Source organism: Platalea leucorodia (assembly GCF_965183815.1).
Source record: "Platalea leucorodia genome assembly, chromosome: 8".
Lineage (NCBI taxonomy): Eukaryota > Metazoa > Chordata > Aves > Pelecaniformes > Threskiornithidae > Platalea > Platalea leucorodia.
The window spans coordinates 3,611,961-3,635,166 of record NC_138830.1 but is presented as its reverse complement, the minus strand read 5'-3'; the positions used below and the strand labels follow the sequence as shown (position 1 = coordinate 3,635,166).

Genomic DNA, 23,206 nt, shown 5'->3' with positions numbered 1-23,206 from the left:
TGAAACATCTAGTTATCACTCTGCTCATATTAGCTCTTTCATATACTAATGATTTATTTTCATTTTCTCCAGGATATAGACCTGCGGCTAACTGGATTTGATTTATAAGAGGGGATTCTGCAGTAAATGGCTGCTCTCTTCATATTGCTGCTATGGAAAACAGAATTGTCAATAGGATGTAGTCTGATAAATAGTGCTGAGTGAAGATGCAGCTTCAATAAGTGTGAAATCAATGGAAGATACTTACCGCATGAAAAGCCTTTTGAGATTTTTCTGACAGGCACCTATTTAGGAAACTTGATCTGTTTCCTTCGGTTGCCCTGTTTTTCCACCAGTGGATACAAATCAGATTGCTTCATTGTAGTTACACAACTAATGTGGGACCATGGCCTTTCCAAGATCCATGTGGCTGAACTGTGTATGGAGAGCGATGATAGTCCGCCTGTTACACATGGGATTGAATGCCACTTTTGCTTTTTGTATACTTGGATTTTTGCTTCACGCTGCAGCTGTGTCCTCCCAAAAATTGGATGATACCAACCCAGTGGTGACCACCAACTTTGGCAAGATAAGAGGGATTAAGAAGGAACTTAATAATGAAATTTTGGGGCCCGTTATTCAGTTTCTTGGGGTTCCGTATGCTGCCCCTCCAACAGGGGAGCGCCGCTTTCAACCTCCTGAGCCTCCGTCTCCCTGGGCAGATATCAAAAATACCACTCAGTTTGCTCCAGTGTGCCCCCAGAACATTATAGAAGGCAGGTTGCCTGAAGTCATGCTTCCCGTGTGGTTTACTAATAACTTGGATGTAGTTTCCACCTATGTACAAGATCAGAATGAAGACTGCCTCTATTTAAATATCTATGTCCCAACCGAGGATGGTGAGTTAATAGCAGGCGAAACAGGGAGATCTTTTTATTTTCCTATTCTACGTTCTAACAATATTAATTCACGTGTACTGGTAGCATGCATGGCTTTCTTTGTTTGCATGCCAGCATATTATCTGTGTGCATGCTGCTTTTCTGTGTATGCATCTGTCCTTGGTTTTGGTTTTGGTTTTTGGTTTTGTTTTTTTTTCTTTCTGTCTACACTCATTTTTTTCTCCCACAGCACGTGTATTTTTAGGTCAAAGTTGGTACCTAATTCTCATTGCCACCCACTGACTTCTGGGAAGATGCATCAACATCTTATCCATTGCATGTGCAGGCACAACGAGTTGAGAATCTTCCGCACCTAATAAAGCAGGTCATATTTAAGTTAGATAGTGGTGTTGCATGCTCCTACTGTCTGTGATGGAGCTCCATGTTATTTTCTAGTCTTCTATTCATTTTTCAGTCAAAAGAATATCCAAGGAATGTGCCAGAAAACCCGGCAAGAAAATTTGTAGAAAAGGAGGTATGTATAAAGTGGACAAAAAAAAAAAAAAATGGGGGAAAGATCGCAACCTTGCAAAGGAAGAACGAATAATACAGCTGAGAGAGGCTGATTTGCTGATGCTGTGAAGTGAACCGTTAGGGAGTATCTTGCCCTGATGAAGCCAGAAAGGTGTTTAAAGAGAGGACCGTGTAAAGCAGATGAGAAGATAACATTTGTAAAGCCTGAACTCAGTTGCACCCGACCATCTCTCTTGCACTATCTCATGGTGACCTTATTGGCAGCTTCACTGTCTTGGCCTCGTGGTTTAGAGGAGTGTCTGTCACTTGTACGCAGATACAGTATGTTGTATATGCATGCATAGGCGGTAGCTCGTATGCCTGGGGGCTGGTACTATTGCCGTTGAAGTTGCTGGGATGGCTCCACAGCTCTATGTGCCAGTCGTATAGCATAACGGCTATGATGTATTATGGCAAAGCAGAGCTGAAAATCTGCATGGACTTTCTATGTGATACACCTTATTTTCTTGGAACAGTGTTAGCTTTCCTGAAACGTAGATGTGAAACACTTTTTTTCATTTACACGCTTCTAAAAGTGAGCGTTGATTTCCTTTATTATGTGATTACAGCTCTCTTTGTAAAGCCAAAAAATCTCTTAACAGGGGTGTAGGGAAATGTTAAAATATTGTGACGTGGTACTTTGGAAACTAGGCTGCTTTTGGAAGCTTTGGAAACTTGGCTTCTACCCTTTTCGTGTTAGATAGTATGGGAGAACTTGCAGATTTCTTTGTGAACATTTGCAAATTCCCAAAGCAATTGATATGCGATGTAGAAAGTATACTGGTTTAAAGTAGGTATTAGGTACCAGTTTAAAGTACTAATTTTGTACTACTTTACACATTTGTTTTACATCAAATTATTTTTCTTTATTGTTTTCTTTAAAATAATGTGATATTTAATATCTGGACTACATTTGAATCCAGAATACTTTTTAGGGTAAACAACGAGTAGTGTGGACATACATGGTCGCCTGTTAGCTGTAATCCGTATTTTTGATATCAGTTGCTGTATGTCCCTGTTATTCCAGAACAAATACATTTTAGGAAAATGTCATAGCAGGAAATTGTTGAGAGTTGGGCAAAGTTCAACTCTGTAAACTCTGTATTAGGTTTTTAAGGCGATATGTAGGCATCTAAACGAAGGTGCCCTTATTTTCCAAGGTTTTTGTTCTTACAGCTCCTACTGACTGTTAGTTGTAGCTAGCTGTTAATTATTGTTAATTGTAGTTGCTCAATGTATGCTTTTTTAGATGTCTAGATTCACTTTCAGTGACTTAGGGCAATTTGTTTTTAAAGTGTCGGGCTCTGAGGCAAATTCTAATGTTTTCTATTAGGGAATTTTTGCTCAGTGCTGTAAAAATTGTTTAAGCTGGGTTCCCAAAGTTGGAAACAAAGATAATCAGGGTACGTGAGCCACGTCACTTCTTCACACATCATTCAAGTTAGAATAACTGCTGTCATTTATATGCATTAAATTAATGTGCAGTGCTGCAGCAGTTATTACGCAGTTCATCAAGCGTGTATAATTAGCCGAGCAACTTTCACTTCCTATCACCCAGACGCTGATTCACAAAGTCATAAATAAAGATGCAGATCTCCATCATTGTTCTCAGAAAGCACCTTTTCCTATGAGAGAATATTAAAAAAAAAAATCAGAAAAATAGCAAAAATAAAGGGAGGGAGATCCCAGTAGATGAGAAAGTCATGTTTATTGTCCTGTGAGCCTGAAGGAGAATAAAGAGAGTTACTTGAAATTCAGTAGGTACCTTTCCAGTTAAATTCACCGCACACACAGCACAATAAAAAGCAGCAGAAGCCTACCTTTTCCCATTGACAAGTGCAGAGAACTCCTGAATACCTTCAGCCTGGGCAGTTGGCATAGCTGTAGTAATCTCTGTTCTCTGAGTAACTCATGCTCTACTCACCTGTGTATAACCCAAGATTATCCTTGGCTTGGATTGCCCCCATACCTAGTAGTGAAAGGAATCGTGTTGTAGAACACAGTTGCAATAGAGTCACAGCATCTTAGCAGCCACAGCAGCTTGGAAATAGCATTGGTTTTGTATGAGAAAAAAGAAAGGCCCCCTCTTTTGCTGAGTTTTTAGGTTGCAGTCATTTCATTACATTTAGTGATGAAAATTACTGGAAAGAGAGCATATGAAAATTACTGGAAAGAGAACATATGAAAATAAGAGGCTGATTTTTTACACCATCTTTTTAATTAATAAAGGATATATAAATTCAAAGGGACCGAACCAACAACTGTATGCTAGCGTATATATTGTTCGATCCTTTCTTATTACATGAAATAGACTGAATTAGATAAATAAATTAGTATCTATACTTAATTGTCAGCTGAGGGACATGAGAAAATTCAAAAGTCTGAAGAACAGGGAGTAATCTGATTAAGGTGGACGCAGAAATGAAAGGAAGTCTATCCACGAGTCACGCTAGAGACTGTAATGAGCATTATAACGATGACCTCCTGTTGGTGGGATTTGGATGTGCACACTGCAGAGACTACAAAATGATAGGCTGGAGCTGGGTGAAAAGGAATGAGACAATATAGTGTGCTTTTTGCTAAATATGGATGCCTATATATCAGTATCCATCATCTTCAATCTACTGATTCAGTAGATAAAGATCTTCTGTTTTCATGTCTTTTGCTTCAGGTACGTGAAGGTCAGAGGTTACTAATTCCGTTGTGGGTATGCGTTCAAGCAGAAACCTCTCTGTTTGCTAGGGCTGGTTTTAGAAAATCTGTGCAAAGGCATCTAATTAATTTTGCGTTGTTTTTTTTGAGGCTAGACTCCATAATTCTAAATTTTAATAGAACCTAGGTTATATTGTAGGTAACACCATTGTACTGACCGATACTAATTATATTGTTGGTTATGTGGTGTTTTCTGAATTTCCTGACAAACTTTTACATCTTTTCTAAGGAATACCTGAATAGTTCTGCACTCTGATTGGTATTTCAGGTCTCTATTTTACTTTATAGTCAAAGCACAAATATTTAACTTGTGATCCAGAATGACAGGGTAACTTCTTATCTCTTAGGAGGACTGTACATCCTGCTTTAGCTGCGTGCCTGTGTTTTTTTAATACTCTATATTAATTTCTTTGTGTTGCAACAGTTTGCACCATGAATTTCCTACTTTAATGACAACTACATAAGGAAAATTTGAAAATGATCACTAAGATGACCACTAAAAGAAACGCCAGGTATTGCGTGTTCTGCGCTTGGGTTGGTAGTATGCTCTTTCTTATGAACCTGTACTGAAGCCTTCATATTGCCTGAAGATATCTGAATGTGAAAATGTGGAGGTGTAGTTTTTGTAGAGAATATGATATATACTCAGTGTCATGGAACTAGACACATGCGGTTTTGGATGCATTAGCAGTTGTAGGAGAATTGGGAGTAGAATAAGGAAAGAAATCACTCGATCCTTGCTTTTAAGTTTAGGAATTATCAGTGGCTGAGACCGCCCAACATCAGTGACTTCTTCATCTGTGGGTTCTGTTTCTTATTCTCGTCGGTGCAGTGAATAAATTTTAAATGCAAAGAATCATGATCTGAACTACCTCATTTAAGGGTGTAGGATTAGACAGCTCTATTAATATTTATGCCTCCTAATGGGCTACTTGATTTTCAGAGCAAAGCTCCGAACACCATACTTTCTGGGTTATGGCTGTGGTTACTATGGATGCATGGGAACATATATATACACATACAAATACATTCTTGGAAATGAAGCACAAATCACAGTGCTATAATCTCATCCTGCTTTGATCATTCATTGTTTTCAATAGAGAATATGTTACATCAGTTGTGATTCATAAATGACACCGATAACTTTAAGGCTTTTAAGCTTAGCAATATGAAATGTTTTTTACAAATCTAAGCAGAAATGAAAAGAGCCCAATTTACCCTGTTACCTTGTGTTTCTGTTGGGTGTTTGTTCCAATACTTCCTTTAACTACCCTAGAACTGTTTACTTGCCATCAAATCTTGGAAAAGAGGAATTAATGCAACATGTGCGGTTCCTATGGACTTCATTAAATGACCTTCTTTCTGTATACCTGTTTCAGCTCTGCAGTCAACCAGAAAAGGACAAGCTGAGACCTGTTAAAATGTGTATTTCCACTGGCAAACTTTGTCAATCTATTATCAGATTCTTTTTTTCTAAATATGTAATGTAGAAAATCATATCAAAGTAACAGACTTGTAGATGGTGTATTGTCAAAAATGATTGAAATATTCTTTCTCTGTGGCCATATAAATGAAAAGTATGAAATCCAAGGCATGAGCCTCCATCACTGTAGACTGAGCTATGTCAAAATACGTTGCATTGCCAGTCGGCTAAGAAGATGCATTTGCAGACCATTACCAGGGCTCATGGTGACTTGGGAGTGAGCGTCAAAGCCCACAGAGCTACCTTAGTGCGTATTTTGGTGTATGCCAACCATTACAGGGGGTGTATATCTTCAGTAGGCCACTTTGAAAATTCATTATGAATTATTTGCCTGTAGTATGTTTGTGTCGGTAGTTGCCTGCGCACATTTGAAGTTTTGCCCCCATTCACCCTTGCTGGCTCCTGGCTGAAGAGCCCTCATCCTCATTCTGGCCTCGTGAGGCCAAAATTCATCCCCGCGGTACCAGCAGGCACAAATGTAGTCCACAATCCTGAACTCCAGTGCTATGCACTAGGACACCAAGATTGTTCTATTTTTCTATTCCTTTTTGAAGCACTGTGTTCCTGTTTTTCACTCCTCAGATACCACTGCAGCATTTCCTGTTATACTAGTAATACATGGGAGAAGATAATGAAGCAAACGTTGTCTTGTACAGACCTTTTCATCCTTTCACAATCTAAAGCTGTTAGTGTCAGTTAGCAGCATTTTTCAAAGGTGTGCAGGAAGTTTATGTCATATTTGAAATAAAATAAATGCTTAAACTCTGATGTACTTTCTACAGTCCTCTTTCTGGGTGAGCCAATGCTTGACAAAAGAAGACTTTGCAAACTGCATTTTAAGACTCCAGTCATCTTAAATGCCATCAACGCTGGCCAAAGTCCTCTGTAAATGTCTGGTTGTTCAGGCTCTGAGCTCTTGCTGACCACACAGTTGTCGTGCTGTCATTGCTTTGTTCATGTACCTTGACAGTGCTTATAGCTCTAACAGGTCTTAAATTCTGATCTAATTCCATTCCTTGTCCATTATTTTACTGCTTGCTTTTCATTTTCTACATCCTCCCACACACAGGCTCTAAAATAGTACTGTTACCCTGATAATACTGTCGGATAAAACTGGTTTGTGCTTCTTCCCCTGGCCTTTCTCGGGTTGGACCAGTTGTACTCAGTAAACAACTGTGAGATTGTTTTCCTTTCAATCTGCTCGTTTCTGATTTATCATTTAAAGCCAGAATGGACAAATATTATAAAAAATAGCTGCATAAGTATATTTGTACATTTTCAGGAGGAACATTTGAGTAATTAACATGACTTTTGGATAACTATTATTTTCTGCTTGCTTTTTTTTGTCATTTTTTCCCTGTATTGTACCATTACTCCTTTGCACTTCTCTGTGTTCACGCTCTTCATTTCTTTGTTTCCTTATAATACACATGGATCCAAATATTTTTAGTATACTTTGCATACTTTTTGAAGCTTGAAACAGGATGCTTACATGTGTCAAACCATTCTTAAGGATCATCTCGATTATAATGTTAATAATCTGCTTATAACTTGAATATCGCACCAGTATAATTTCAATTTTTTTTTCAAATTCTTTTCACTTATAATTCTTTAGCCCTCTTCATTTTTACTTACTTTATGTTGTCAAATTTACATGTCTTCTCTACTTTGACATGTATAGTATTATTAATTATACTCTGCATTCAGAATCCAACAGCTTTAATGAGCTTAACATAAATGAGATTTGTTTTTTGGGATATCACACCATTTCCTTCTGTTTTAATATTAATATCTCTTATTTTAGTTTCTCATGCTTGTAATAATGAAGATTTATCCTAAAAAGAAGCAGCAACGAACAATACAAGGCTAAGGCAAGTGGGACAAAGCTGAGTTTAAGCCACGCTTGCCCCTATATTCTAACACATTGCCAGGAGCAGAGCGGTCTCTGGCCAGAATCAGAGCCACCTCCAGGCTGCTCTAAGTCAATGCAGAAATTGCAAGACACTTGGGAATGGCATAGTGCAGGTGCCATAGCTGGTTTTCCCTTCCAGAGTTTTGCCAAAGTGTTTTGAAATATTTCAGCAGCAACAGTAAATCATGTTGCTAATTCCTCTGCTGTGGGAATTCTTTTAATATCCCTTTATGCTATCAGAGTAGTAATTAGAATCTGCCCTGGTAGAGTTTTCTATATGCTTTTTATTGAGGGTGGCTTTTGCCTTTCCTATTCATACTAATAGTACAGTAAATGCACAGTAAGTTTAGTCTTAGGAATGTGTTTGAAGAGAAGGAAAATTACCTGGCTGAAGAAATTCTTCAGCTGATAAAGCTCTGGCAGATGTTCCTTTATTGGAATACCATTGCCTTGTGAAGGTTTGTCCACCAAAGGGGATGGAGGGAGAATAAATCCTCTGCAGGGTTTCTGTGTTAGCAGGGTTATAGCCAGCAGATTTGACCAAAAAGACACATTTTGGGAGAAGATCATAGCTGGTATGACTGGAAAGCTTTAGCAGCAGCTGTGCTGGAGTGCCGTGCCCTGAAGGAAGGCTCGCAGTCCCTCAGCAGCTGTCAAGGACTCCTCCGCACATGGACCTTTTCCCGAGCATTTTATGGTGGTCCAGGACCTGTCCCTTTATGTTGCAGAGGAATCAGAGTACAGTTTGTGTGCCGTTGTGGGCGCTATTCACATCTTCACCTGGTAATTTACAATTCAATGTCTGAGATGCTGAGCTTTCATAGGATTATTAGGTTTGAGCTACATTAATGCCAGTGGTTTTGGATCAGGCCCTGCAGAAGCAAAGCACTGAGGTCTCCTGATATGATTTAATATTTTTTTAAATAATTTTTTTATCCTTATATTATTTTATAATGTGTGGAAAATCATATATATAGTGTATATATATAGAGAGAGAGAATCTTGTAAGGCAAAATCTATAGGAGAGAGACTGCCATTTATTATTTGTATTTGTTTTCTGGAAAGCTTCCATTTGTTAAATTTCACCCTTTTTGTAAAGGCCTTCTTTAATTATTAGCTGAAAATCAGGTATTTATGTAATTACCATAATTATATCTACACATCTAGTGTACTTGCAATTATTTCATTAAAAATTGTAATTGTTATACAATTATAGGGGATAATGACGTCCTTGTAACATGTTGCAGAAGCCCTAATTAAATGGTGGCATAAATGAATTGGAAGTGATTTTGAAGTTTTGAATATTGTTTTATCAGAAATATCAGAAGTGATTCATCCACATTATGAACTGGCAGTAAAACCCCTCCGAAGTTATTTTGAGAAAAGATTTCACAGAGCTCATGGAAAAGGATTTGTCTCTATTGCCTTTCTGTCTTTACTTTCTGTTCTCTATATTCTTACACCTAAAAGCTGTCTGCAGATTTTTAATGGAAAGATGCATTGTGTAAGAAGAAGATTGCACAGCCTGCTGAATCGTTCTAGAAGGCTCAGCCCAGAGCAAATAGGATCTACGTGCGAGCACAGTCTGTACTTAGACATCCTTCTTCTATACAGAGGGAAAACCCTATCCAACAGTTGGTTCAAGATGATGAAAAAGCTCCACTAAATATAAGGAGGCTTTCATTACAGGCTGAGTTTCCATGATCTGCTTACATACTGGAATGTCCAAATAGTGCAACTCCAGGTGTTGGGGGAAAAGAGACAGAATTCCTCTTGTAGCACTAGTCCATGTGATGCTCCAAGCACAGGAGGTGGACAAAGGAGTGTGGATACGGAGAAATCCTATGGAGCATCCTCCTTTCTTTCCTCCAGAGTGGGTGGGGAAGGACAGGCAAGGATAACATATGCCAGAATCTACCAAAACCTCAGGATCCCAGATTTCTCATCCTCTTTCATGTCAACTTTCTGTAGTGTACAGATGATCTCTCTTCTCTTCCTTCAGTTAATTTTAAAAGTAATTGAAAATGGCAGTAAGGCATACATAATTTTTAGGCTTATTTTATCATTCTGTTTTTTTTTAAATCTAATATAGTGTGTTCTTAAGTGATGGGTGTATAACAATGTATGGCATGACTGGCAACCATGCAGCCACCCTTACCAAGACATCCGCCTCGGTTTTGCTCCTGAAGACAGCACCCCGCTGTCGGGCTGAGGCCCTGGGCAGGCTGGAGCTATGTACAAACCAGCTGGAGGGGCCTCCCGTCTCTCTTGCACCCGGCTGCTTACCTCCCACCTACCAGCTGGGGCTCCTCCTCCAGTCTTTGCTCCCAGTTTCATTAGGGGAATGACTCACGCACATTCTTCCCGGTTACTTCAGATGCATTCAGGCAGGTTAGACAAACCTGCTGTTTAAGTCACTTAATTCACATCAGCTCATTTTTGCTCATGCTTAGTTAAGGAGGGTTTGCAGGATCTACTCTAATGCAGAATTTTAATGTCCCACAAAGGGATGGAGACAAAGCTCCAAGAGGCAGGAGATCCTGGAGGTAGCAGTAATGTCTTATTGTACCCCGAGCTGCAGAAAGACCATCCATCCATGGGCTGGAGAAGAGCTCCCTGGTTCTACTGCCTTGTGTCAAGGTTCCTTGCTGAGGCAGCCACCGCAAGAAGTGATTTGCTCACACGGTTGTGGTTCTTTTCCAAGGACTTGCTGCCCTTTAACCAGAAGCTGAGCGCCACCGTTGTTGTCAAGCTCCGGTCCAGTGCCCTGGCAGGGATTTTTTTAGTTTCTGCCAACACTACTCTTTGCTTTTCAGTCTTTAATCTCTTAACGTAGTGAAGAGGCAAACAGAATATACCATTCAGCAGCTGGATGTCGTTGAACCAATGAGAATTTAGTCTCTGAGAATCCTCATTCCCAAAGCAATAGTTTTAACGAGATGGACCCAGTGGTAAGGGAATATGAAACATGCATTTATCTAGGTATATGTGTATACATATACAGTCATAAACAGATTGGAAAGCTCAAAGGAAAGCTAGTACAATTTGTCCCACTTGATTGCAAAATTGATATTGATTCATATGTTTTTATATTGATTTTAAAGCGCCAAAACGAATTTGGAGATTTTTTTTCTTTAAATCTGAACTTAGTTGCTGAAGGCCAGATCTAAGATAGTTATGTGAGCCAAACAGATATTACAGGAGATTTTGCACATTTACCTACTCCAAGACTGCTTTCGTTAACGATACTGCCCCGTGATCTATATAGCACTTTGGATCCATGAAATATTGCTGTGTATAGCTGTTGTAGAGGCAGGTTTATTTTGTAAAATTTCACAAGAAATCATCAGGCTGTAAACCCAGATTTTAAAATCTTAGTCCTTTCCCTGTTTCTCTATGATGCTGAACTCAGATGAAGTACCCCTCCGTTTGAATCAATTAACTGCTGCGCTATGTGGAGCAGGAAAGAGAATTAAGTTTGTTTTCTACACTTTTCAGTCATTAACTGAGCTGTTCGTTAATGACAAATGGATTAGTTTTGCTAGAAACAATACATTTTGAAACAAAAAATAATTGCTATACTTAAGTGCTGAAGCACCTGCAGTCTCTTTTATATGAAGTCTCCATAGATGAAGTCTCACATAAAGGAAGAAACAGAAGATGCATCGATTGTCTTTTCTTTAAAGTGCCATGAAATCCTTGATTAACTGGCAATTCTCGCAGTGTTGCGATTGCAATTCTTTAAGTATTGAAGGTATGACCTGCCCAAAAGCACATTTTGATACCAGATCGTGGGAAACGGGTGCTTGAGTTTTATAGAGACACAGATGATTGCTGAAGAAGTCACAGTAAAAGTGCCCCCCATCCTGACTCTGGGCCTGTTAGCAGAAATCCCTCGCATCCCCTTCTGTGTGCATTATATTCTGCGTCGTTCACATGCGACAGAGAACATTGCCCCTTGAACTGTGAAAGTGTCATGTGTTTTTGACAGGCTGATTTTCCTTCTGTTCCTGACATCTTTGAAAGATGGGTGCCGAAATGTGGTTAGGCACCAGCGGGACGTTCGCTTGCCGAGGTGAGCTGGGAGACAGAAGGTGAGCTGAAGGCAGCAGGAAGGGGTTCTGACAGCAAAGGCGGCTCCTGACACACACGCCGAAGCAGGTGCACACTGCCAGGCAGCGTGCAAACCAAGCACAGAAACAGGATTAAAAGGCTCTTTCCCTTTAGGCAAAATAAGACCAAGGCGGCGGCAGCGCACAATTCCACCCTGCAGTTTTAAGTGGCAGAAACTATTTTTCTCTCCAGAGTTTGCTAACGTATATTAGTTGCTGTTTTTCTGCCCAGAGCTTTGACATACTCAACTACAAGCTAGTTTGGCGGAGTATCAGCACAGCGAACAAGCAGCAGTCAGAGGAGAGAGGAAGAAACAATCCCCTTCCACGCTTGACATTTGCACTGTGCAAGCGGCCTGGCTGTCACCCCTGGCCCAGCGCTTGGGCACGTGTTAGAGGACGTGTCACAAAACAGGTTTGACCTAAGGCAGAGCAAAAGCTAGCACCTTAATATTGCTCAATCAAAAATAGATAAACTCAGCAGTAAGTCGGATTTTGGCCTGTTGTTTGAATGATGAATATTCTTCCAAATGCTGTCACTTCCTCAAAGAAATACAGTGGTTTCTTTTGAATTTTAAGTGACTTTGGATTGAAATTCTATGTGAGTGATTAACTGGCTCAGTGAATACTGTTGTTATTATTAGCAATTTTGGGCGTTAACCTCTTCACCGCTGAAATCTCTAAGTGCAGCATGACGTCGTATCGGCACTCAGGAACTAGAAAGGTTAAGAAGCCATTGAAACACATTCAGGAAATGTCATAATTTTCAGGCTGATGAAGTGCTAGCCTGGAAGAGAACAAAGAAGCGATAATAATAATTACATTTACTTTATGCTTGCAAAGAAGACAGTTTGAAGGAGCGCGGGCCATGGACAGTAGCTCATTTTTGGTTCTGCCCCCGTTAGTTATGTCACACTCCTGCTTCAATTCTCTAACCCCAGAAACGTGCTGTTTAAACGGAGCTTGGTTGCAGAGGGATGATTTGACACAAAGCCAAATGTCCCTTTCCAGTCATTCTGGACCTCGCCAGCCTTTTCCCATTCCCTCCCTCCTCCTCCGGCTAAGCAGCATCTGGCCCTCTCCCTCTGGTGAACTTGTGTGACTCTATTTCAAGTATAGATTTAGTTATTAAATCTGGAGATAAAGTATGGATCTGTTCCACTAATCAGATACTACAGTGATTAGAGCCATAGAAGTACTTGGAGAGATCAATTAGATTAGATTATCAAATCATTATAAGCAGACTCTTAAAGACAAAGCAATAGAAAGTAATCTTGTGTCGCTGTATTTCTTTAGAGAATATTTATACTCTCTTATTGTTTGTTTGCCTCTGTTTTATTTGCATGTGTTAAGACCGCAGTAGCACCGAGCCTCACGCTCAGAACTGGGCTGGAGGACAGAATAAACCAATTTCTGCAGTAAAACTCTCTCTGCGATTCTGGTCATAGGCTAAACCACATTACTGCTTGTACTCTAGGTGAAAAAATACGTGCACGTGGAAATCATACTTTATAAAGCAGTTGGGCAGTTTCTTGGGGGAACTCATTTCAGACCTCTGGGCTTAGGCAAGAAGCCTCTGTTCTCTCGCCAGCCTTTTATCATCTCTCTTATCTCATTCTGTATTTATTATTTTGACTGTGGAATCTTATTTTGACTACTTTTATTGCATAAACCCAGTGTTATGAAGCAACACTAACTAATTCAGACAAAGGTTTGTGATTCATTCTTTAGTAGTTTGTTTTCAGGCTTCCTCTGAATATGGTTTTCCAGTTTATAATAGCCATTTGTGTCACTCCTAAGCCTTGAAGTTGTGTTTTCTGCAGCCTGCAGTGTCATTTTCTTAACATTTTTATATATATGTGCTTTTCTTTATTAATATATATTTTAGTAAGTACTCCAGCTAATGCTAATATACTGTTTTCATGAGAGAATTGGCAGAATAGTATACATCAAAGGCAACAATTAGCGTATTTTCATTTGACTTGTTCAGCTTATTAGGTTGTTAAATTTTGCATAGAAAATCATTAGCATGTTTAATTTGGGAAGGAAGCTCTTGGAAGAGGAGTTGTGGACATAAATCAATCAGTGAGGAGGCTCTCGTACAGTATTGCAACAGCAGCTAGAGCTCTGAAATATGTTCCCATATTATTAACTGTAAATGCAAAGAGGTGAAAAAAATGCAGGATTATCACTGGTTTAGGAGTTAACAAAGAAACTTCTTATGGCTTTGTCTAATATTAAAATCTAGAGCAAGATTGTATCATGTTCTTGTCTTACAGAACACTGGCACAGAAGTACAGGTTTGCAGTTGCTACTCTTTTTTAAATGAAGGTGAAGGACATCCGAACCAGACTTGACATAACATACTTCACGGTGGTTTTTTTTCCTTTCCCCAAAACTAGTTCAAGAACCGTTATGCACGTTGCTTGCTACTTCAGGATTAGCTGAAGTTGAAAAAGTCACAGGAAAAACTGCGAAGTGCCTTTTTCCCCCATCTTTATTGGGAGCATGTCACCTGACACTCTGGCAATTTAGAAACACTTATCTGGTATTAAATAAATTCAAAAAGGTTTGGATTTTGACCAGTTAAAGTCAAAGAGGAAAGGTCAGAAATCAACACCAAAATAGAACAAATATTAACTAAAGATTCCATCATACAGCAGCTAATCAGGGCTTTTGTGTGCCCTGCTGTGCCAATATCTATTCAGAAGCTAGTCATTATGTCTCTGTAAAAAAAGAACTAATTCTGAAGACTTCACTGCACTAAAATCAAGTAATTTACTGCCCTTTTTCGCTGTGTTTTTATGATGTTTTGTCTGATTAAACATTCAGTGCTAGAGATAGTGGCTTCTGGTTTTGTCCCTGCACTTTTCAGGTTCAAATTTCTTTGAGTGCAGTTACTATTCTTTGGTGCCAAAGTACTTCATAAACTAGGATATTTAGCAGCAAAACTGACATAAGCGTCAGGATTATATTATTGATTATTTTGAAGGCACAAAAATCCATAAAGTCCTTTCCTTTGTGCTCCAGTGGAAAGCACCTGTACCCATTTGCACTCAGTGAGTAAATTCTTGGCCACATAAAAGTCAATCATGAAATTCAAATCAAGTTTTACAAGACCAGGCCCAAATTGCCATATCTGAAAGATGAACAAACATAAACTTAGAGGTAGATACATGGGCTTTGAATGTTTTGTAGATTTTGAAAATTGTGCCCGAGACACATAAATATCCTTTCCCTTTCTTTGTCCTTTTTTTCTCTATTCTCATTTTCTCCAAATAATTTCGTACCTATCTTGTATCACAGCCTTTCCTATAATAACAAATCTCTTTTACCTTATTCTGCACTTTTTCTGTGTTTCCTCATCTCATAGTCATGATTCTCTCTGACTTGTCTTTATTTCATGTTTACACCTCTGTTTTTTTCATTTTAGAAACATACACTACCTCTTTAGGCCTATAAAATCATGAGCTATTCATTTTCCACTATATCCTTTCTTTTTTCCTTTATACTGAAGATGGAGAAACTAGGACAAAAGAGTGGACTTTTGCAAAGTCACATGCAGAGAGGAAAAGAGACTGCATGTCGTTGTGGAGCCGAAATTAAAACATCCAATTCTTTTTATCACGTTTATTTTTTTGGGCCAGGCTGTTTATGATGCTTCTGGGCTGCTTTTATGGTTCCTGTAGCTGAAGCAATGCTTCTTGTCTTTAATTCCTGCACAACTTAATCCTGATCTTTCCTAAGTGCAAGTATTTGCCAGCCAGTTACCCCCCACAGGGGTGAGAATCACGTCTTATCTTAGCCCACGAAATATTTTCTGACTCCCACTTGTCTTGCTGCCTTACAGCCTCCAAACAGGGAAAAAGAAAGAGTTGCTGCAGCTTTTATTAATTATTTACGTGCTGTTATCAAACATTCCTAGAGTGCTGTAAATTTACAGGCTTTAGTACAAACTTGGAGAAAACAAGTTCGCTGCTCTAGAGAATTTACAGTGAAGAAAAGACAGCAGAGGTGAAGATATAAAGCCAGTGGATGTAGTAAAGTAGTGCAGAATACAGGAGTTTTGATAAGAAGGGATTGCCGTAATACATGGTGTGAAGGAGAGCAAGAGAGCTTGGATGCGTGCAGAGAGTGCCTGAAGAGGAGAAAGAGGCAGCAGTAAAAGCCAGTAACAAATAACGTACAGGGATTACAAGAAAAGCAAAAGAATTGACCTGATTTGTGTGTTTACCACTCAGCGTCTTAGTGGTGCTCTTTCAGCTCCTGCATATAATCATTTAACTCAATGGGTGGCAGAGGCAAGTGCATGTTTCAAACGGAGACCGACATGATCGAACAGGTCTCTCTCTCCACCATGGCTAGTTCATGTGTGCGACCGTTTCCAAAAGTCATAGGAAACAATGGGAAATGGCCCCTTTGGAGGAATTAATGACGGATTCCGCCCCCAGCACAGGGCTTTGCTTGGGCCAGTGAGAGCAGCCCCTGTATTTCTGTCTTTCCCAGAGGCAGCAGCGTGATGGCAAAGTGCTGCATCAGATGCGCACTGAAGCTGTTTTCCGAACTCAGTCCCTAACCTCATGTAGCACCATTATAATTTTCTCCTTTTTTTTTTCTAATATGATTTTATTTTTAGATGCATGAAAGGATGAGCACAAAGAGTAAACGTGTATATAAACAACACAGAGTAACCAGAGGTGAATAGGCTAGACTTAGCTTACAGAAATCCACAGATGGTGACATTATTCCCAGTGGCTTTGTTCCAGTATTATGGATTGTGTGGCAGTGTACGTTGTATGGTAGTGTGCAACTGTCCCATGCGGTACAACTGCTGCTATGGAGGTCACTTGAAATAATGGAATGTTAAATGGCATAATCTATGATAGAGTAATCAGCCGTAGCATAAAAAAATACACATTAAACCAACACAAATTGTTGCCTAGAAAAAACAATGTGTCGGGGTGCGATACCGTCTTAGCTTGTTCTCCTTAGTGCAAAGGGCTGCTCTAAATCGCGTCTGACCACATTACTCGGGCGTCACTTCTTTTCTGATCAAATGCTGTTCGTTGTACTGAAGAGCTGCAGAGCATATTCCGAGACTCAATCTGCACGTATTTAAGGCCCTCACTTAAGCTTGCCCCGAAGGAGAGCCGTTGTGGAACATGGGGCTTACGCAGGGGTAGTTCAATGTAGCCATTAATGTAAAGATTTGCCTGGTGGCAACGTTGCCATTTACTGTTACAGGAGCAGGATTTGTCCCACAGTTTGCTGGTACTGGAAGGGTGACTCCTAGGGACCATAAAGCCCCTGGATGTTGCTCCGGCAGTTTAAAGTGGTTGTAAAATGTCTGTAAGTCCAGTTATAATGTTATTATAAAATAGGCATAATTGTAGTCACCGTATGAATTCTGAGCAAGACGAATATTTGTCTGGTCGTGTGATTTCACCCTGAGCTAAAAAGACATTTCTGCTGGCCTCCTCCACTTGCAGTTGCATTTATTTGCTTATTAACTGTAACTTTCTTTTCACTAACTTTAAGAGGGAGTATTTTAAGATACAGGAGGGGAAATGTATGCATCTGAGTCTGTGGACAAAAAGATCAGCCAAAAGCTATACACGGGAATGAATACGTAATCAGCAACCTTGTACTTGCCTGTTATAACAAAATAGCATTAAAGAACAGAACATTTGACTGTGATGTGAGCTGCAGTTACTTCCCTGCCAGGGCAGCAATCCTCTTGAGGCTGTCATCTATTGCAACTTGAGTGATTGCTAATTGCTTTTATGAAAGCACCAGCTTCAATTATAATTTTAGCGTATCACCTGTACAGCTTTATATTTGCATGTATTTAGAAAGGCATTCATGCAACGCTGAAAAAATTAGGAAACAATCCTACAAAAATTAGATTCACATTTGAACCGTAGCATTAAACACGCTGAAGCCACAGCACAAACTGTATTGTACCTAGCACGCTTTCAGTTCAGAAAAGTGGGAAAAATGCAGTGTTTTGCTAACTGTGAACACTGCCCACACCTCCTTTTGATCTGGGTTTGCACCTGGCACCGGTGAAATGCTGTTCCACAGCGCAAGCGCTTATTATTTGTTAGCGGCTTTTGGTGCGAGCCTTCACAGATCCAGCAACATGCCCGAGATGCTGGCTGTTCAAGCAGATGTTAAGTGCTTAGCAGTTTTATAGGAAGAGCTGATGACCCTGATAACTGACTGTACTGAAAGCAGAGAGGCCCTTAGCAACACATCTGGGGTTCACCTTGAGCTTTGCCAAAATTCAGATGTGGATCCAGACTGTCTGGCTTGAGCCAATGCCTCCTTCAAAGAGAGAGAATTAAAATGACTTTTATGTCTTTCTTGGAGTCATCATGTCATTTGTTCTGGCAGCAGATGCGACAAAATTATTGTACTTATTTTAAGTTTTCTATGTTATCTTAATGGCCCAGAAAAAATTTAAAGGAGTTTTAGATTGTGTGGAATACAGTGACAACTGCATTAATGCTGGTGTTTCTATGAGCATGGCTTTTCAATATCCATAGTCATTTTATGGTCTGTGGTAGGCAGGGTTGAACTGCTTTATTGTTTAGCTCTGTTTTAGTGAATCAGAGTAATTCCTCACAGTAATAAAACAGAGACCTGAATTAGCAAAAATCTGATCCCTAATTGACCTTATCTTGCTGCCAGTCTGATGTAATCCAGATTCTGATGTGATCTTGTCCTCCTTTCTTGTGAATAGTGAACGAACACTCACTCTCATTGACTAAAAACCTTAGTTTTCTTAACAAAAAGAAAAAGAGGTAGGGAAAAAAAGAGTATTTTTCAGGCATTTTCCACTTTTGTTTTATTGGTTTCCCCAATTAAAATTGCATGCAATTTTTAAATTGGATATGTTGCTGAAATGACTCTGCATTCTTGGATACATCTGTGTCTTTGTGCATATGGCAGTGCCTATAGTGGTAAAATTCTGCTCCAAGTGCAGTACTACAGCTAAAAACTCTGGTACCTAACACTTGTGGGAAGCAGACGTACATTTTCTCTCTCTCTCTCTCTCTCTTTTTTTTTTTTTTTTTAAGCACAAAGAAAGAAACCGCGTTATATATTTTTAACAAAATGGTATTCAGATTAAACAATTATCAGACAGGCTTGTGGTAACCTACTGATTACTTTGTGCTTGGGAGTTACCCTTGTAGTAGCTGAAATCATTGGTGAAATGGTGATACAGAAGATACATGTTGTATTTTTAAGAACCATTGCTAGATGAAATGAAGATGAATTTTTAGGTTTTGTAAATCAAAGTACTATAAATATAAAAGCTAAGAGTACATTTTATGGATTTTCAATCCTATTAATATTTATTAAGCTACAATTCTTTAGATTTCTGTATTTCAGATACTCTGTCATGCAATAAGACAGGATTGTCTGAGATGAAAATTAACTTGGACCCAACCAAAATCAAAAAGAACCGATTCCTTCATTTTCATTCCTCAGACTGACAGGGATTCATAATGTAGAAAAGTCAGAAAAACATAATAATTAGATTTGAAAAGTCCTTGCTATTTTACACATCATGGATAGTTTTAGGAATAAAGATGTGCAAAATTAAAAAAAAAAACAAACCCTATTTAATCCTGTATTACTATAAAAATTTAATAGCAATGCAACATTGAGGATTACCATCCAGCCTTCAGAAGTGCTTCTGCCATGTTGTATCAGTCTTCTTGTCCACACCCCCTGTCCTCTTCTGGCCCGTACCTTATGGTACACTAGATTTTTCAGGGAAAGCAAAAACCGCTCACTTCTGCATAGCCATTGCGGGGAAGGGGAAGGCAGAATTTCCCCACCAGCTGTAGTGGAGTTTTACCCCTGATGGGGCAAGCAGGCATTTTGTATCAACACAAATGCATTCTCTATTTATTTATTTAGATTTAAATATTAGTATACATGTATCTTTTAGTGGTTTTATTATGGTAATTCGAGGTCTGTTGACTGAAGTGCCTAACGTAAGTATTAAAAAGTAATTATACATATGTGTTGGAAAAAAGAGGAAAAACGGACAATGATTTGCTTCATGTGTAAAAAATGTTGAAAGGTTTGGAAATTTAATCCTCTAAAATTTATTTTTGCTTACCTTGGGCAGAGGGGAATATTTGATTTAGCTAATCCCAGAGTTTTGCTTTTAAGGGGCCAGGAAAAAAATACCTCACTTATCTACATTGGGGTCCTATCTATAAGTAAGAGAATAGGACTTTAGGTGTCTAAAATAATTTTTCTTCTTAGTATTCTCCCTTTCAGAAGTTAAACTCAACTCTCTGACTGCCTTTGAGTTGATAAAATTTCTCATTTTCCTGGCTTCTGTGGGTTTTTCCTGGCCCACATTTCTAATGTGAAAAACAAGAGGAGCTTGTGTATTTTGAAACTGTTTTGAAAACCAAAGGAAAATTTTTCATATACAACAGAGGAAAAAAAGGTCACACCCTATTTGTTTCTTTTTTCCCCCTTTGCAGGTCATTTTTAAACTGACTCTGCCTCTTTGTATTTCTTTTTAGAATGAAATTTTTGGTCATAAATCACCATGAACTTTATGGCAGAAATACTGCAAAAGAAAGTTGTCATTTAAAGTGGAAAATCTGGCTGAAGCTTAAATGTAGGCAGCAGCAAACTGTAACGTAAAGTTAAAGACTGGAGCGGAAGGCAGCCACCTTCTTTGAACAAGAACCATAAATATTTACACTTCCATAACAATTAATAATTCATCATACGCAACAGTCATGGAACGCACTCTGTCAGTGCCGTACAGCTGTATTTTTATTTTTAATTTTTTAAAAAAGCAACACCTTTAATCCCAGGGTGCTTTGTGAAGTAGTTTGAACCCGTGGCAGATTCACTACCACCACGTCCCGCCGTGGCCGGCCCCTGGGTGCCAGCCGGTGCCACGTAGTGTCCGCGGCTCCTGGTTGCCTTCCTGTCATGGCATACGCCTTCTCCCCAGATTTATTACAGGTACTGACAGCAGGTATTCCTACAGACAGAGTACCGTTACCCATTTGCTTGTTTTGCTTAGTTTTTCTTCATTTAAGTTTGAGCAATTAAAATAATCTCTGCTGGTATCAACTTCAGGCTGAATTTTGTGGGAAAAGCTCAGTGAAGACCTCCCAGAAAGTAGAAAATAGGGTATTTTGTCTTGCAAAGAAAGGTGTTGCGGGTGTTTGATGGAGGACCCCTGTTCCCCCTTGCTCTGAAGTGGGCATGGGGTAGATGTGAGCATGTAATTATAGACTGTAGACTGTTTCATAAGGCATTTGCATAAGAAGCCAAATTAGATTAGTTTAACATAATTCTGCTGTTTCCTAACCTCCCAGTCTTTGACTCAGCAACCTTAATGTTATTTTAATATAGTTTCTTGAGATTAATACAGACAAAGAGTCCCCATAGGTCCTATAAATCTGATAATCACATGGAATATCTAGCAGGAGACGCTTCTGAGAAAGAACAGGAAAATGCATGTTCATATGGAAATGAGGAAATGTTTCTTTACGGTGGCTTTCAGAAAAACTCCTGTAAACTACCACAAAAAGAGGGTGAAATCTTCATCCCTTTGAAATCAAAGGGATTTACTTGAGAGTTTATGTGATTAGCGCAGAAAAGATATCTGCTGCAGTAGAGAAAGAAGGATTTTTTTAAGACGCCTTTAAAGTGACACAGTGCACTATTAAATTCTGTAGATTTCTATAGTAATGTTCTGTAGGATCCCATCACGTTTCTCACAGCAGAAAATTCACTTTTTTAGCGTGCTTATTTGCATTATTTACAAATCAAAGATAAAGTTCAGACTGTTTCTTTCAAAAAAAATTACCATTTTCCTATGTTAGTTGTTGCCTGAATAGCACTGCGTCTTCACTTAAATTCTGGGGTGGCGTTCGGGAGGAGAGGTAGTTACAGATATCCTTACAGATAACATTAACATTGGATTAAGAAAGCCACAATAAGAATTATCTACTTGATCTTCCACAATTAAGCAGTACTCTGGTTTAAAGCTTTAAAGTATCAGACAGTACAGCAGTGCAAGTTCTAATTAGCATCGTAGCTAATGCATATATAGGTGTTCATGTGAAATAAACATGCCAAAGAGCATAATACATGTATTATTTTAATGGTTGTGGGGGTTTATTGTGATTTTAATTATAAATCAGGATGAAAAGAGAGTTATGTAGATGTTCTTCTTATTAATTAAAGCAAAATACGCTAATAAATTGATTTTTTCCTCCGTTATAAGAATAGAAAGTCGGAAATGACTTGCTGCCCTCATCTTGCTCCCTATTTGAGATTACAGAAAAAAATGCCTTGAGCTACTTTAATTTGCCTCCTTCTTCCTAAATTTTTGGCTTCACCTTTTCAAGGCGTTTTCAGCAATCACAAAGCTTAGAAATATATTAGCTGAAATGTTCACGTAGCCTTTGGCTTCCAAAGGTTTAAAGAGTGACACGAAATATGGTGACGTTTGTGATTTACAAAACAATACATGCGAGCATCAGTGTGACAGCGATAATCTGTCACTGCAGGGGTACAGCCCGCGCTTTTCCTGGCCCCATGATGGCCCTCAGGCTTTGTCCAGCTTTTTGGGATGACACAGAAGGAACGGTGCATACACTTTTACCCCGGGGAATTTTTAAATGGATCATTACATTTTCCTGCCTCTCTGGCCCGAGCGGGGAACCCCCCCGTAATCGGGAGGCAGTGGGTACCTCCTCGGTGTGACTGCCTGAGTGCCTGCGTGGAGAAGTTTACTGCAGCGAATACTTCTCTCTCGCCTTAGCCAGAGAAATAAGTTGCTCATATTGTGGGTTGTATTAGACAAGCATCCCCCTTTGCCTGTAAAATCTCCATCCTTTCCTCCTCTCGCTCCCTTTCTTCCCTTCTCCCCAGCAAAAAAGCACATCCTACGGCAGCAGAACCAGCAGCGCGATTTCAAGTAAAGAACTGTACAAGGGAGAAAGGAGGTTAAAAGCCCTTAAAACATATGGCATGCTTTGGCTTAATAGGAAGTAGGTGGCAATCTCCACAGGGATGCAGCGTGGTTTTTTGAAGCATTTGTTTCCCAAATACCTTTTTATGATTTTTCCAGCGCAGACATGCAGTAAGTGAATGTAACTAGAATATATGCCGCGGCGTAATATGTGCCTTCTGTAAATGTGGCGGTGATGAGTTTGACGAAAGAGGAGGTGGCAACCAAAACAAAGACAAAAAGTGCTATAAGAACTATGTAGAAATTAAAAGCAGGTGCCATTTAGGGTACTGCTGTAGAGCCTGCTGATACTGTTTACTTCCCTGCTGAGGTAGAAATCTTTCTCTGCTAAAAGCCTTCACAAGAGCGCTGAGGATATCCCTCTGTAGCAGTGTATTACAGGACACACATTTGAGAAGAAAGCTGTTAAAGCCACCTCTTAGTTTTATTGAATTATTACTGCTCTGAGAAAAAATATACTTTAGGCAAAACCCAGCTGTTAAACATAGCGCTTTTGGAGTGAGCGTGTTTACTTCAGCATGACAT

At 39.3% G+C, this 23,206-nt stretch overlaps 1 protein-coding gene across 5 annotated transcripts in view; it reads left to right on the top strand.

The window, feature by feature from the left end:
• Positions 1-382: 382 nt before the first annotated feature.
• Positions 383-23,206, top strand: part of NLGN1 (neuroligin 1) — a gene marked incomplete at both ends in the record, with an annotated part of 311,850 nt that continues 289,026 nt past the window's right edge. For 2 of the 5 annotated variants that reach the window (XM_082319320.1, XM_082319319.1), the window contains one exon: positions 386-878. In XM_082319320.1, the coding sequence (XP_082175446.1) occupies positions 386-878 (493 nt within the window). Of the gene's footprint in view, positions 879-1,332; positions 1,393-23,206 lie in introns of all 5 variants that reach the window. The other 3 variants (XM_082319318.1, XM_082319321.1, XM_082319322.1) reach the window with 3 other exon arrangements.